At 46.7% G+C, this 17496-nt stretch overlaps 1 protein-coding gene across 6 annotated transcripts in view; it reads right to left on the reverse strand.

The window, feature by feature from the left end:
* Window positions 1–17496, reverse strand: part of IL11RA (interleukin 11 receptor subunit alpha) — a 161510-nt gene that overhangs the window by 115727 nt on the left and 28287 nt on the right. Inside the window, exon 1 of one of the 6 annotated variants that reach the window (XM_084832765.1) lies at window positions 9408–9541. The exons of 4 other annotated variants lie outside the window; for them this stretch is intronic. In XM_084832765.1, the coding sequence (XP_084688891.1) occupies window positions 9408–9475 (68 nt within the window). In that variant the 5' untranslated portion in view covers window positions 9476–9541. Of the gene's footprint in view, window positions 1–9407; window positions 9542–17496 lie in introns of those variants that run through there. One more of the 6 variants, XM_084832766.1, reaches the window with a different exon arrangement.

Below are 17496 nucleotides of genomic sequence, written 5' to 3' on the forward strand. Positions count from 1 at the left end.
GGCCCGCTTCCTGTGCAATTCCCTGCCTCCCTGCAGGTGCCAACAGTGTGTTGCTTTCGGTGCCTCCTAAAGACAATGTTATTGTTATGAGAGCCAGTGTGGCGTAGTGGCAAGAGTGTTGGACTGGGAGCTGGGAGATCCGGGTTCTAGTCCCCACTCAGCCATGGAAGCTCACTGGGTGACTTTGGGCCAGTCACACACTCTCAGCCCAACCCACCTCACAGGGTTGTTGTTGTGAGGATAAAATGGAGAGGAGGAGGATAATGTAAGCCGCCTTGGGTGCCTTGCAAGAGGAAAAAAAGGCGGGATATAAATGCAATAATAAATAAATAAATAAAATTATTCCAAGAGGCCTTCCCCGAGTGACCAGCCTTAGTTTATTATGTTCATCCGTTATTCTAAAATGTTTTAATTGTTTTAATTATGGGGTTTTATTATTTTATCTTGCCGTTCACCACTCTGAAATCTTTGATGTGGAGCGGTATATAAATATTGTAAATAAGTAAAATAAAATAAAAATATTCCACCGATGTATTCTGTTATTTTTTGTTTTTTGCTGTTTGAGGCTTTTAAGGGCTGTTTTAAACTGTTAGTTTATTGTTTTATCTTGTCGTTAGCTGCCTTGAGCTCTCTGGAGGAAAGGTCGTCTAAATGTGTAAAATAAATAAATCAGTACTCACAATCAGAATGATACAAAGAACTGACTAGAAATAAAGGAATAGTTGAGCGCGGTAGGGGTGGGGGACACAGATTGAGGGTGGGGGGTCAGGAGAAAGGAAGGAAGCTTGGGAGGGAGACACATTCTGTGTAGCAGCCACTTCCACATACAGAGTCCACTTTTAAAAGAATGTGGAACCCGCACAGGTTAGGCCAGGGGTGGAGAGCAGATTTTGAGAAATGTTCAGGAATCCTGACCAATCCATTAATTAATCTGAAAGCAGACTCAGTTGGTGGGTTCTGGGGGCAGCAGGGCAGATTCTCTTCCCTGCCGAGTGAGCTGCTTCTGCCGACAGAAGCGCACACAGCTTTCCCCTTCCCTAAGCAAACCACTCGAAAGGAGCAATTATGTTGGGGATCCTTCTTTTTTGCCCCTCAGAAAGAATGGTGGCCAGCGGTATGTGAGATTCCCCAACAAGCAGCCTGGTTTCACATTCTAGTACAAAAACGTTAGGAGGCAGGCAGCAAATTTCCTCCAGGCCAGAACTCTGCAAAATCCCTCTGCGTTTTCAACTGAAAGAGCTCCCTTTCCCCTGTCCTGAGCCAGCAGGAGGCCTCATTTGCGTGAAGCAGGCAGGCGAAAGCAGGCATCTGGGAGGCAGGCATCTGTCTCCGTCTGTAGAGGTCCCTGCTGAAGCACAAAGCGGGGGATGGCTTCTCCCTTCTGCCAGGGCAGCGCCAGCAGCCACAGTGGCCAGCCGCCAGCAAATGAGAAATATGGCGAGGGGACTCCGCTAGAGATGGGGAAGGGGCGAGATCCTGCTCACCGAAGTTGCTCCATACAGATCAGCACGTTTATATGGGCGTAAGGGGAGAGGGAGGAGGAGGCCTTTGCTTCAGCCATTCCCCTCTCAACCCTCTGTCTAAATGTTTTCTGTGTGAGGTCAGCATCACTGGGGAGTCTCCCAAGGCAACACAGCAGCGCACAGCAGACGGAAGCACACAGATCCAGCCATGGTCATTACAGTGGTCTGGAGCTATGCAGTCTGCACAGGGTAGTAAAAGGCCAGGGAAAGTGATTCCGCAAAAGGTAAACTGCACTGGATAACAGTGCGGGGGGGGGGGGCTGCCTTTTCAGCCCACTGAGAAGAGTCAAGGATGCACAGAAACGGCACAAGGGGCAGGAAAGAAGATTCCAGAAGGGGGGAGTTCTGGCCAGCCAGATGCCTGTCCTGCCAACCATTTTTAACCACTGCTATCCTAGAGGTGCAGGAGAATGCAGGATTCAGATAAACGCAGCTGTTGCTCATGGATCCATCAGTCTGTTTCCCGCCTCCCAGCTGAGCAGAGCAGAGCAGAGCAAGCTGCTCCAGCTGGTCCAGGGACTACAGAAGCAGGCAAGCTCCCAGAGAGCGAGCAACCAAAGTGAGCGAACAGGGGGAGCAAACAGGAGTTGGCCAGGGGAGTTCGGCAGGGGAGGTCAAGGGGGAGGCCCCTAACATTTTTTTTCATTTTTTTTATTTTAACTAACTTTTTTCCATTTATTTGTCTTGTAACACACACTTTCACACCAGTGTGACTCTGCTTTTAACCTCTTCTGAGTAGAGGAGCAGGCACAGGCTAGTCTAGAACAATCACAAAGCTAGACACAAAAAGGGAAAAGAGGCAATGGAAGGACAGGACTCTCCAGTGGTGGTGACCTGCACGGTGTGTGCCATGTTTGTTTTCTTGCCTGAGAACAACATGGCCGACACCTGCAACAAGTGCAAGTTGATCACGCTGCTGGAGGAAAAAGTAAGTGGACTGGAGCGGCGACTGTCGACCCTCTGGGGAATAAGAGAACACGAAGAGTTCTTGGACAGAATGGGGGAACTACAGCAGCAAAGGGCAGACCAGAAGCTTGAGGAGCAACAGCAAGATGAGGCAGTGGGAAATGCTGAGGTGAAGAAAAATGGAATAGAGGATACTCCTTGGAAAAGGGTGACAGTTAGGAGAAGAAGAACTAGACGCCACTCTGCACCAGTGGAAGCAGTGGAGCTGTGGAACCGATTCCAGGTACTTGCGGATGAGACTGGAGGACAGCCTGCAGAGGAAGAATCACAGAGGAACCTGCATGAGAGTGAGCAAGAGGCTAAAGGTCAGTCAAACAGAGGCGATGAAACCCAGGCCTACAAGAAGAAGAAGAGAAGAGTGGTAGTAGTGGGAGACTCCTTGCTGCGTGGGATCGAGACCCAAGTATGTCGCGAAGACCCGTGGACTCGCCAGGTATTTTGTCTCCTGGGAGGACAAATTAGAGACGTGACTGAAAGGTTGCCTGCACTCAAAAAGCCCACTGACAGGTATCCCTTTCTTCTCATCCATGTGGGAACAAATGATACCGCCAAGCGGAGCTACAAAGAGATCACGTCAGACTTTGAAGCTTTGGGAAGGAAACTCAAGAACTTTGGGGCCCAGATAGTTTTCTCATCCATCCTTCCAGTAGTTAGAAGAGGGACAGAAAGGGAACGAAAAATACTCCGGGTGAATGACTGGCTACAAAGGTGGTACCAACGAGAGAGATTTGGATTCTGGGACCACGGGCTATACTTCCTGGAAGATGGGCTGTTGGCTAGGGATGGGTTGCACCTCACAAAGGATGGGAAGAATGTGTTTGGCCACAGCATGAAGAACTTCATCAGGAGGGCTTTAAACTGAATCCTACGGGGAAGGGAGATGTAATGTTGGGGGTAACAATGGACATAGGCGCATGCACTGCAATGGAGAGAACAGCTCTGATAATGCCCAATAATAGTCTTCAGACACATGTAGGAAGAAAGCCAGACTATGAAGCACATGGTCTTCGATGTCTATACACTAATGCCCAGAGTATGGGAAACAAACAGAACGAACTTGAACTCTTAATACAAGAGGGAAATTATGACCTGATAGGTATAACTGAGACTTGGTGGGATGACTCTCATGACTGGAATACAGCAACTGAAGGATATATCTTGTTCAAAAAGAACAGGAGGAACAGAAAGGGAGGTGGGGTTGCACTGTATGTGAAAAATACATATCTCTGCACAGAAATACAGGAGGAGGAGCTTGGTAGCCCCATCGAGAGCATGTGGGTTGAAATAAATGGAGCAAAGAATAAAAGGAACCTGGTGGTCGGAGTCTACTACCGGCCACCCAATCAAGGAGAAGACAAGGATGAAACTTTTGAAAAGCAAATAGCCAATGTTTTAAGGTAGCATGATGTAGTAGTAATGGGGGACTTCAATTTCCCCCATATTTGTTGGGAGACAAATTCTGCAAAACATGGCCCCTCCAGGAAATTCCTGACTTGTGTGGCGGATAACTTCGTCCTACAGAACGTAGAGGAAGGAACTAGAGGATGGGCTATCCTTGACTTGATCCTAACCAACAGAGATGACTGAGTGGATAAAGTAGCAGTTACAGGAACTCTGGGGGAAAGCGACCATGTTGTACTTGAGTTCTTGGTTCTAAGGGAAGCAAAAGCTGAGTGTAGTCAAACGCGTACCCTGGATTTTAGGAAAGCTGATTCTCATAAACTCAGAACAATGATCAGTAAGGTCCCATGGCAAGCGATGCTAGCGAGAAAAGGAGTCCAAGATGGGTGGAAGCTTTTAAAAAAGGAAATTCTCAAGGCACAATCACAAGCAATTCCAACAAGAAGAAAAGGTGGAAGACAACAGAAGAAGCCAATGTGGTTTCACAAAAAGCTTAGGGATGACCTGAAAACAAAAAAGGACACATATAGGAAGTGGAAAGAAGGCCAAGTAACAAAGGAAGAGTACAGGCAGATAGCACAGAATTGCAGGGATGGCGTCAGGAAGGCTAAAGCTGAGAATGAGCTGAGGTTAGCAAGGGATGTTAAAAACAACAAAAAGGCTTTCTTCAGCTGCGTGCATAGTAAAAGGCAGAGGAAAGAAATGGTGGTTCAGCTATTAAATAAGGATGGCAAAACGATAACAGATGACAAAGTAAAGGCAGAGGTGCTCAATTCCTACTTTGGCTCACTCTTCTCCCAAAAGAGGGTCTATGACCCCCCTGGCAAAGGCGAAGTACAGGCTGAAGGGGCAGGATTGCAGCTTGAGATCGACAGGCATATAGTCAAGGAACACCTCATTACTTTGAATGAGTTCAAATCTCCAGGGCCAGATGAACTGCAAGGAACTGGCAGAAGAACTCTCAGAACCGCTGTCTATTCTCTTTGAGAAATCATGGAGGACGGGGGAAGTGCCAGATGACTGGAGGAGGGCTAACGTTGTCCCTATCTTCAAAAAGGGTAAAAAGGAGGAACCTGGGAACTACAGACCAGTCAGTCTGACATCAATCCCTGGGAAAATTCTGGAGCAGATCATAAAGCAATCCATCTGGAAGCACCTTGACAACAATGCCGTGATTACTCGAAGCCAACATGGATTTGTCAAAAACAAGTCCTGCCAGACAAATCTGATCTCATTTTTTGATCAAGTCACCTCCCTTTTAGACCGTGGGAATGCTGTAGACATCATATACCTCGACTTCAGCAAAGCTTTCAACAAAGTGCCCCATGATATCCTGATGAGCAAACTAGCTCAAAGTGGGCTAGATGAAACAACGATCCGGTGGATCCACAGTTGGCTACAGAATCGGAATCAAAGAGTGCTTATCAATGGGACCTTCTCAAACTGGGGAGAGGTAACGAGTGGGGTACCGCAGGGCTCAGTCCTGGGCCCAGTGCTCTTCAACATTTTTATTAATGACTTGGAGGAGGAGGTGCAGGGAATGCTGATCAGATTTGCAGATGACACAAAATTGGGCGGGATAGCTAATATTTTGGAAGACAGAAACAAAATTCAAAGTGATCTGGATAGACTGGAGCGCTGGGAAGAAAACAACAGAATGACATTTAATAGGGACAAATGCCAAGTTCTGCACCTAGGAAAAAGAAACCAAATGCACAGTTACAAGATGGGGGAGACGTGGCTCAACCACACGACAAGCGAGAAGGATCTTGGAATTGTTGTTGATCACAAGCTGAATATGAGCCAACAATGTGATTTGGCTGCAAAAAAGGCCAATGCTCTTTTGGGCTGCATTCATAGAAGCATCGCTTCCAAATCCCGGGAAGTACTAGTTCCCCTCTAGTCAGCACTGGTTAGGCCTCATCTGGAGTACTGTGGCCAGTTCTGGGCACCACACTTGAAGAAGGATGCAGACAAACTGGAGAGGGTTCAGAGGAGGGCAACAAAGATGATCAGGGGACTGGAAACAAAACCCTATGAAGAGAGACTGAAAGAACTGGGCATGTTTAGCCTTGAGAAGAGAAGACTGAGGGGAGATATGATAGGACTCTTCAAGTACTTGAAAGGTTGTCACAGAGAAGAAGGCCAGGATCTCTTCTTGATCATCCCAGAGTGCAGGACACGGAACAATGGGCTCAAGTTACAGGAAGCCAGATTCCGGCTGAACATCAGGAAAAACTTCCTGGCTGTAAGAGCAATATGACAATGGAACCAATTACCTGAAGAGGTGGTGGGCTCTCCCACACTGGAGGCGTTCAAGACGAGGCTGGACAGCCATCTGTCAGGGATGCTCCTACTTGGATTCCTGCATTGAGCAGGGGGTTGGACTCGATGGCCTTGTAGGCCCCTTCCAACCCTACTATTCTATGATTCTATGATTCTATGATATCCTTGTAGCTTCTCATCTTTTCATTTTGTTTATTATATTTCTATACCACCCAACAGCTGAAGCTCTCTGGGCAATTTACAAAGATTAAAAACTCTTAAAATACTTTATACCTAGTATAGAAACTATTTACATACGAACATATAAACAGACAGCATGCGCGCACACATATATCTAAACAACTTTAAATGATCAACAATAAGAAAAATCTAGGAACTGATTAAAAACTCAGCATATGCTGCCAAATGCCCGAAAGAAGAGGAAGGTCTTAACCTGGCACTGAAAAGATAACAATGCTGGCACCAAGCTGGCCTTGTCGGGGAAATTGTTCCATTATTGAGAGGCCACCACCGAGAAGGCCCTCTCCCTTGTTGCTGCCTTCTGAGCCTCCCACAGAAGAGGTACCTGGAGGAGTCTTAGATGATAAACATACTGTATGGGTAGGTTCATGCCTGGAGAGGAGTTCCGTCAGGTATTGTGGCCCCAAGCCGTGTAACGCTTTATAGGTTAAAATCAGCACCTTGAATCAGGCTCAGAAATATACAGGCAGCAAGTGCAAGAAAGCCAAAATTGGTGTTATATCTGCGGGCCTTCTTGTCCCTGTTATCAATCTGGACTGCACATTTTGCATGAGCTGCAGCTTCTGAACCGTCTTAAAGGCAGCCCCACGTAGACCACACTACACTAATTTAATTTGGAGGTTACCAGAGCATAGACAACTGAAGCCAGGTTATCCCTGCCAGACAGAGGCACAGCTGGGCCTTCTCCTAGGTGACAAAGACGGCTCAAGGAGAACCCCAAGCTACAAACTTGCTCCTTCAGCGGGAGGGCAACCCCATCCAGAACAGGTTGAGCATCCATCCAGTCAGATGAACCACCCACTAACAGCATCTCAGTCTTGACTGTATTGAGCTTCAGTTTATCAGCTCTCATCCAGTCCATTGTCGCAGCCACTGATCTAGCACATCCACAGCCTTACCTGATGCAGATGAAAAGGAGAAACAGAGCTGCATGTGATCAGCATACTGACAACAACACACTCCAGAACTCCGAATGACCCCACTCAGTGGTTCCTTGTAAATGTCAAATAGCAGGGGGGGATAAAACCAACCTCCCTGGAACCCCATACTGGAGAATCCATGGGGCTGAACAATATTCCCCAAGCCCCACCCTCTGAAGCTGACCACCCAAGTAGGAGTGAAATCACTGCAATGCAGTATTTATTTATTTATTTATTCATTCATTTCATTTCATTTCTATACCGCCCAAGAGCCAAAGCTCTCTGGGCGGTTCACAAAAATTAAAACCAAGCGGCACACAATAAAACAATTTAAAATATATAGCAGCTCCCACTCCCCACTCTGAGCATATAAGAGCAATTCTGGCCTGCTTGCATTGGCTGCCTGTATGTTTCCGAGTCCGATTCAAGGTGTTGGGTTTAACCTATAAAGCCAATATAGCTTTATATATATATTGCTTTATTATAAGCAATAATCCAGCTCAGGGCTGGATTTCCAGATGGACGGGGCCAAGCAATACCAATCCATGGGGCCAAGAAATGTTCCCCAAGCACCACCTTCTGGAGCCACCCCTCCAGGAGCAAAACCACTGCAGTGCAGCGCCTCCCACTCCCAACTCAAGACAGTCGTCCCAGAAGGATACCACGGTCGATGGTATCAAAAGCCACTGAGAGATCAAGGAGAATCAACAAGGTCACACTCCCCGTCTGTCTGTCTCCTGATATAGGTAATCATCATACAGGGCAACCAAGGCTGTTTCTGTGCCAAAATCTGGCCTGAACCCCGACTGAAATGGATCGAGATAACTGGTCTCATCAAATAGTGTCTGGAGCTATTTGGCAACCACTCATTCAAGGACCTTGCCCAGGAAAGGAACATTTGCCACTAGCCTATACTTACAGAGATTTTCTGAGTCCAGGGAGGGTTTCTTCAAGAGTGGTCTGACCACCACCTCTTTCAGGTGGCCCAGGACCACTTCCTCTCGCAAGGAGGCGTTAATCACCTCCTTGACCCAGTTGGCTGTTCTCTCCCTGCCAGTTTTTGTAAGACAAGACAGGCAAGGATCCAGTATGGAAGTGGTTGCATGAACCTGTCCAGGCACCATGTCAACATTCTAGAGCTGTACTAACTGAAACTGATCCAAGAAAACTGGACAACGCTGTGCTCTGGATACCTCTAGTGCTGTAACACTAGAATCTAAGTCCTAATGGATGCAAAAGATTTTATCCTGGAAGTGCCTAACAAACGTATTACAGTGGGCCTCAGACGGATCTAGGGCCAGCGTGTAATAGGCCCTGGACAACCCTGAAAGGCCCCACTGGGCAGCAGATTGGGGATTCAACAGGAGTAAGATGTTGTTTCTTTGCTGCCCTCACTGCTCCTGTACATGACTATAAGCACACACCAGCGTTCAGTTGCACCCACTAGGAGTTTTTTTGCCATCTGCACACAAGCCATCTCCTATTCTGCTTCATTTGTTCTCAGCTCTGGAGTATACCATGGAGCCGTCCGTACGAGTTCTACTCTGGAGAGGGCGCTCAGGAGCAATCGTGTCAACTGCCTGGGTCATTTCTGCATTCCACAGATCAGCCAGGGTTTTGAAAGGCGAGCCAGCCATATCAGATGGAAACCTCCCATTTTCCTCCTCTTTGAGAGCCAGCTCTTTTCACAAAGCTGACAGCAAGAGAAACAAACAAAGATATCTTTACATTGCTTGTTTTTAAAACTTTCCAAAGAGGGGAGCTTGATGCTGATTGTAAAAGACACACAAACGAGGACGGCAAACAAAAGTTTAACACCCACATGATTTTCCAATCAATTTTCCATACAATTTTAGCGTAACTAATAGATCTTGGAAATATTCTGAAACACGTGCGGATAGGGACATGCCAATTTTGCCAGAAAAGGAGAAGCCCCCTCAACACCCCACCCAAAGTATTTCCATTTTATTTGCAGCATTTCTGAACTCCGTCTGCATTTCCTTTCCTTTTTCTTTTTTCATATCCTCAAATTGATGGAATTGGCCTTGTCATGGCTCAGGCCTTAACCCACCTGGTTTCGGCACCTGGGAGCAGCTGGTTCTTCTCAGTCCAATGGGGCCAGAGGCAACGTAGCACCATCAAGGGCAAGCAGAACGGGGGAGGCTCACCCGGCAGGAGGAACCTCTCACAGAAAGAAAAGAGACTCAGACTGAAGGCGCAGGCCTCAGGGCTGGCTTCTATAAGGCCCAATGGAGCTGGATTGGCCCTTCGGGGTCAGCTGATTGAGTGCGGAGTCAGGTGACATAGCTTGTACAGTGTCACCCATGAGAAAACACAGCTTAGCTTTCAAGGCTTGGGGCAGAAACATGGCCCTGGTGCCACAGGAGTAAAGCACCAGAGCCCAGCCTCCGGGAGCCGTGGGTCAAGACACCCTCAGGCCTCCGTCAACACTCCTAAATCCAGAAGACTGTTCTCACCTGTCAAATAACTGACCAGAGAGCAGAGACTTATACATGTCTCTGGATTTGCTGGAAGCTTATAAGGCACTGCAACTGAGCTTATTTTAAGGCAAACGGCTATATGAACCTGCCATCAGGTTTGTGCTTACATATAAGAGCAGCATAGATAGCATAAGACAGGTATATTCATAAGAGAACCAAAGATTACTAGACCTGGTAACGTTGGTACAGTCGGCCTAGTCTGTGTCAGAGTAAGCTTCGGGAAATTTTTTTTATGGAGTAGTAGAGTCATTTGTACCTTGGAAAAGAGAGACGTTTAAGAGAACAGGCTGTGGTTAATGTACCTTTTTAGATATGTTGCCAACTGCAAGGTACAGAGTCAGGATGCTTAAGGAGAGGTTAGGGTGTTTTTGAGTTTCTGTGGAATTAGTCAAAATGCCAGTAATGACGTTTTCAGAAGGGAGGCACTTAGATTTAGACTAAGCAGCTTACGTGAAGCTAAACCACCTTATAATAACCAATCAGTAAGCTTATAGCATAATGGATACCAAGTAAGGTATTAGATGAAAGGCTGGCATAGGACTTATGAGTATAAAAGGGAGTTTCACCTGATGGACAAGGGTCCTGCCTTCTATCCCATCTCCAAAAGCACCTCTTCTTTTTGGTGGGAGAGGGGTCAGGACCTCTGCCAGCAGAATTGTTGTAAGTCCAACTCCTCTCTGTTTTTGTATTAAGTTTGAATGCTGTGTGTAAATGAATCTTTTTGATAAAAATACTTTATTTCACTCTAAGTGGCTGTGTGTGTACATAACATATTGGTCTACAAACTCAGCACGTTATTGTGTCAAGACAATCATATCTCCTAGCAAAAGTCAAATTCTAATCAACAGGAAATAAAATGCTGTCTTAATTCAAAATTTCTTTCAAACTATCTTGAGCTCATTTAGTCCCCTCAGATCCCGCAAGATGCCCTCCCGATTTAGTAGATCTTTGGCTTAAATGAGCATCTCCCCACACCCCCGCCACCCACACTTAGAGGGATGTGTGATGTGCTTATTGAAACCACAACGGCACCCCCCACTGGCTTCTCTGGTTCATTTCCGCTGCCCTTTCTTTAGTACTTTTAACACTCAGCACACAGAATTCACCACTGTCATGGTATTTTGGAGAGGACATCATTGCAATTCCTCTTTTATAACTGATGACTGGGATGCACGCAGGGACATTTGCCATTCAGTTCCGTGGGGGGTGAAAGCTGCACACAGGAAGAGCACTTTTCACCAAAGTGAATGGGGCAGCAGCCTCCCCCACTCACAGTGCGCCTGCCGGGCACATCACAGCCCCCCTGAATGCATGCCACAGGATGGTCCTATCAGGATGCACACAGTAATGGCCAAAACAACATTTTCCCCAACAGTACCACTCCAGCACTTGCCTGAACGACTCCCTCAGCACTTGTGTCTATGAAGCTGCCCAGTTAGACCACTGATCCATGAAGTCCAGCATGGCCTATTCTGTGTGAGAGTGGCTCTCCAGGGTCTCATGGTGCTTCCAGACGGAGGGCTCCTAGCAGTACCAGTCATGCAATTCCATGGGCAAAGCAGACCAATGGCACAATAGAAGTCTCATCTGGAAGCCCCCACAGGGCAGAGAGGGGTCTTTCCTGTCACCTGCAAACAGGGATCCTTTTTTAATTGGAGGTTCCACGGATTGAAGCTGGGATCTTCGGCCGGCAAGCAGGGGCTCTGCTACTGCGCAATGGCCCTGTTATCACCAGCCTCTCCCTCCCCAAACCCTGAAACAAATGGAATATATTATGCAAATATATATTTGCATAATCCAGGTCAAGGACATAAAGACAGGGTGACCGCACTGGGATCTAATTGCCACAGATGACAGACTGCCTCAGTGGTGGCGAGAGGAGAGATAGGCAACAAACAAGAATAACTCTGTTTAGTAAACACACATCCTGGAGGCTCCATCAAGTGGATTGCACAACATCCTATGGGCAAAAGGCCTAAGTAAACATTATTTTCCTAGTTCCAATTAGAGAGATCAAGAGCAATGCAAAACCTTTCCTCCAAGTCTCCCAGAGAGCCAGGGCCACAATTACTCAGGCAGCCTGGTGGAGATGCCCCACCTACTGAGACCAACAGCTGCCGCTGCCCCCCCTTCACTATTTCTGTAAGCATATATTAAAACAGTGGGAAATTAAGAGAACTTTATCATGACTCTCCCACCTCCTGATCTGCAATTGCGAAAAGGTGTTATCTTGGCTTAACTGGCCCTTTTAAGCGTTTATGCTTCAGTATGCACATCCTTGCTGCCTGATCCCATCAGGCATCTACGGAGGGGTTAAAGATTACAACTGGCCCCACAGTATCTTCACATACCGCAATTAGGAAAATCGCTCTCTAGCATGCCTGAAATCACTGTGGATGACAAGCTTCTAAGCTCTTGCCTGGCACAGAAACCTTCTGGTTCATATCTGGAAAGCTGAAAACCTAAACACATAAAGTGGAACAGCATGTAGATGGATTCTTTCAAGTTGTAGCCAGAGGCATTTTATATCAAAAGCGATGGGGGGAGGGAAAAGGAAGGGGGGCATTTCTCTCTTGGCTTCACTAGAAAGTTTGTTTCTGCAGTATCTGCGCAATTCAAACACAAGCAATTCATTTATCTTCAGAGTAAAAAAAAGTTTTATGGCTAACTTTGATGTACTGAAGAAGAAGAAGAAGAGGAGGAGGAGGAGGAGGAGGAGGAGGAGGAGGAGAAAAGAATCATGTTTCCCCAAGGATATCCAACTCTGGTTTTCTTCTGTTCAAAGTTCTCCCCCACCCCCTGGCTTTATTATATTGGCTTTGGTTATTCTCCTTCTCCAAGCTCAAAGAAAGCAACTAGTCTCTTATCCTCCTTTCAATGCAAGAATCAAAGAAGGTTGAAAAACAGCTAAGTCAGAGAGAGTTCAAAAAGCCACTGGGATCACAATGGCCATTTTTGCCCCTTTGGTCCATGGCAGCTCCCTGGCTTGTGGGCAGGAAGGAAGAGGCCAACCCAATGACTGTAAACAGCAGTCAACGCTTCTGTCCATGTCCCCCACAACTCACATCCAGAACCCCACAGAATAGTTGGAATGTTGTGGCCACATCCTCCTTTTGACTACTGTTTATCTGCAATTGAGGTTGTTGTTTTTTAATTGGCAGTCCACAAATTTGGCTATTCATCATCCTCTCGGATTTTAAGAAGACCACTTCAGGTCCTCCCTCTGGCCTACTTCTTATGAAATGGATGCCTCAAAAAGGTTGCTTGTAACCACATTTGTTTAGTGGCTGCCCCGTAGAGCTGTCCTGCTGGTCTCCCAACAGTTTACAGTGTAATGTCAGGTGTCACCAGTTTTTCCCCACATTGCCTCAAGCAGCTGACAGAAACCTTCTGTGGCAGCACAGGGACAGACCTGTGTGGTAGCACCGGCTATAGCATCAAACAAAAGGCTTGCTGCCGGGTAATGATACGTTGTGAAGTGGCCTCCACATCGTATTAGTTCCATGTGACATGGGCCTCAGAAGGAAGCTGTAAGACAGGGGTGGGCAGGCAGTAGATCTCCAGATCTGTTGGACTGCAACACCCAGTAGCCCCTGCTAGCATGGCCAATGGTCAGGAAACACCTGGAGATTTATTTATTTATTATTACTTTTATATCCCTCCTTTTTCCTCCTGAAAGGAACCCAAAGCCGTTTACACGGTCCTCCTCCATTCCATTTTATCATCACAACACCCCGTGAGGTACTTAGGCCGAGCATCAGTGACTGGCCAAAAGTCACCCACAGTGAGCTCCATGGCTGTGGGGGGACTAGAACTCGGGTCTCCTGAGTTCCAGTCCAACACTCTAACTGCTGCACCACACTGGATCTACTTTCTGCCCACCCCTGCTGTAAGACACCCAAGCACCTCTCTCCAGACAGAAAACAACTGGAAGCAGGAGGAACAAGGTGTCTCAGATCAGGGCTCCCAGCAGCTGGGCTCTGGAACTTCACCTCCTTTGCAAGCAGCACTCTATGTCAACCACAAATGTGGCAGATCAAGCAGTGACTCAAGGGCATCACCTTGGCTGCACTACTCAGTCAGGTGACTCTCGAAGGCCAATCCCTGTCCATTAGGCCCTATAAAGCCCTAGCCTCAGATCTTGCTGTTGAGTCTGAACAGCTGGTATCATCAAAGAAGACCTAGCCTGATTTAAGCTCGTGCTCCCTTTAGGAACCTGGCCCCTTGTCTGAGATTACATTGCCTGCTTTCTGTACTTGATTTCCTACCTTTCTTCCTCTGGAATGCCACCCATGCCTGCACTGCTCATCTCTGACCCCTTCAGATTTGACAGAAGGATCCGCCATGAGCCCCAAATGCTGCCTGTGTAGGGGCCAGATCCCTGCTCTCGGCCCTGACAATGTAGGAGGAAAATAGTAACTGGCGCAATGACAGCTGCCATGGCCTCTGTTCACAGGTTTGGATGAATGCGTGGAAGTCGGAAGGCCAAGCCAATGATCAAATCAGCAATACTGCTTCCCACCACCAGTACCCCATCTCTGAATAGTCCTAGAGGAGATCCCACGCAATCAGGTCAAATAAGGGGTGAAGCTTAAACCTAAGTACTAGAAGCTTGACCATGATGTGGGGAACGGAAGAGAAACAGTGTGGGCATCAGCCCCGGTCTGTCTTGCAGAACAGAATTCTGCTCCACTTCTGTTATTTATTTTTGTTTTGTTTGCTTGCTTGCTTGTATTTCTATATTTATATTTCAGTGATCCCTTCATGGATCACTGCCTTGTTGTGGCGAAGGGGCTTGCGTAACTCAGTGAAGCCATAAGCTATGCCATGCAGGGCCACCCAAGACCGACAGGTCATGGCAGAGAGTTCTGACAAAATGTGGTCCACTGGAGAAGGAAATGGCAACCCACTCCAGTATTCTTGCCAAGAAAACCCAATGGAACGTATCACAAGGCTAAAAGAGATGACGCCGGAAGATGAGCCCCTCAGGTCGGAAGGTGTCCAATATGCTACTGGGGAAGAGCAGAGGGTATTTCCAAGTAGCGCCAGAAAGAGTGAAGTGGCTGGGCCAAAGCCGAAAGGTCACTCAGCTGTGGATGTGTCTGGTGGTGAAAAGAAAATCCGATGCTGTAAAGAACAATATGGTTTAGGAACCTGGAATGTCAGATCAATGAATCAAGGTAAGCTGGAGGTGGTCAAACATGAGATGGCAAGATTGAACATTGACATCTTGGGAATCAGCGAACTAAAATGGACAGGCGTGGGCGAATTTAATTCAGGTGACCATCATATCTACTATTGTGGGCAAGAATCCCTTAGAAGAAATGGAGTAGCACTCATAGTCAACAAAAGGGTGGGAAAAGCAGTACTGGGGTACAATCTTAAAAATGATAGAATGATCTCAGTACGAATCCAAGGCAAACCATTCAACATCACAGTAATTCAAGTCTATGCCCCAACCACTGAGGCCGAAGAAGCTGAGGTTGATCGGGTCTATGAAGACCTACAACACCTTCTAGAACTAACACCAAAAAAAGATGTCCTCTTCATCATAGGGGATTGGAATGCTAAAGTAGGAAGTCAAGAAATCACCGGGATAACAGGCAGGCATGGCCTTGGTGTACAAAATGAAGCAGGACAAAGGCTAACAGAGTTTTGCCAAGAGAACATGCTGATCATAGCAAACACTCTTTTCCAACAGCACAAGAGGCGACTCTACACATGGACGTCACCAGATGGTCAATATCGAAATCAGATTGATTATGTCCTTTGCAGCCAAAGATGGAGAAGCTCTATACAGTCAGTAAAAACAAGACCTGGAGCTGACTGTGGCTCAGATCATGAGCTGCTTCTTGCAAAATTTCGGCTTAAATTGAAGAACGTAGGGAAAACCACTAAACCGTTCAGGTATGACCTAAATCATATCCCTGATGAATTTACAGTGGAGGTGAGGAATAGATTTCAGGGATTAGACCTGATAGACAGAGTGCCTGAGGAACTATGGACGGAGGTCCGTAACATTGTTCAGGAGGCAGCAACGAAATCCGTCCCAAAGAAAAAGAAATGCAAGAAAGCCAAGTGGCTGTCTGATGAGGCTTTACAAGTAGCTCACGAAAGAAGGGAAGCGAAAAGCAAGGGAGAAAGGGGAAGATATACCCAACTGAATGCAGAGTTCCAGAGAATAGCAAGGAGAGACAAGAAGGCCTTCTTAAGTGAACAATGCAAAGAAATCGAGGAAAACAACAGAATGGGAAAGACTAGAGATCTCTTCAAGAAAATCGGAGATCTCAAGGGAACGTTTTGTGCAAAGACTGGCATGATAAAGGACAAAGAAGGCAGGGACCTAACAGAAGCAGATGAGATTAAGAAGAGGTGGCAAGAATACACAGAAGAACTATACAGGAAAGATCTGAATGTCCCTGATAGCCATGATAGTGCGGTCACTGAACTTGAGCCGGACATCCTAGAGAGTGAAGTCAAGTGGGCCTTAGGAAGCATTAGTAACAACAAAGCTAGCGGAGATGACAGTCTTCCAGCTGAGCTATTTAAAATCCTAAAAGATGATGCTGTTAAAGTGCGGCATTCAATATGCCAACAAATCTGGAACACTCAACAGTGGCCACAAGACTGGAAAAGGTCAGTTTACATTCCAATTCCAAAGAAGGGCAACGCCAAAGAATGTTCAAACTACCGCACAATTGCGCTCATTTCACATGCCAGCAAGGTGATGCTCAAAATCCTACAAGCTAGGCTTCAGCAGTATGCGAACCGAGAACTACCAGAAGTACAAGCTGGGTTTCGAAGAGGCAGAGGAACTAGAGATCAAATCGCCAACATTCGCTGCATCATGGAGAAAGCAAGAGAATTCCAGAAAAACGTCTATTTCTGCTTCATTGACTACGCTAAAGCCTTTGATTGTGTGGATCACAACAAACTGTGGCAAATTCTAAAAGTGATGGGAGTACCAGACCACCTTACCTGTCTCCTGAGAAACCTGTACGAGGGTCAAGAAGCAACAGTAAGAACCAGACATGGAACAACCGGCTGGTTCAAAATTGGGAAAGGAGTACGAAAAGGCTGCATATTGTCACCCTGCTTATTTAACTTATATGCAGAGTACATCATGAGAAATGCCGGATTGGATGAATCAGAGGTCGGAATTAAGATTGCCGGGAGAATTATCAACAACCTCCGATATGCAGACGATACCACCCTAATGGCAGAAAGCGAAGAGGATCTCAAGAGCCTCTTGTTGAGGGTGAAAGAGGAGAGTGCAAAAGCTGGTTTGAAACTCAACATTACAAAAACTAAGATCATGTCATCTGGCCCTATCACTTCCTGGCATATAGAAGGGGAAGAAATGGAAGCAGTGACAGATTTTACTTTCTTGGGCTCCAAGATCACCGCAGATGGTGACTGTAGCCATGAAATTAAAAGACGCTTGCTCCTTGGGAGGAAAGCTATGGCAAACCTAGACAGCATAGTAAGAAGCAGAGACATCACCTTGCCGACAAAGGTCCGTCTAATCAAAGCTATGGTTTTCCCAGTAGTAATGTATGGCTGTGAGAGCTAAGGAAGGCTGAGCGCCGAAGAATTGATGCTTTCGAACTGTGGTGCTGGAGAAGACTCTTACGAGTCCCCTGGACTGCAAGGAGGTCC

The sequence above is a fragment of the Heloderma suspectum genome, chromosome 2 (genome assembly GCF_057233095.1).
Source record: "Heloderma suspectum isolate Gila_16-S chromosome 2, 16-S_ref, whole genome shotgun sequence".
Lineage (NCBI taxonomy): Eukaryota > Metazoa > Chordata > Lepidosauria > Squamata > Helodermatidae > Heloderma > Heloderma suspectum.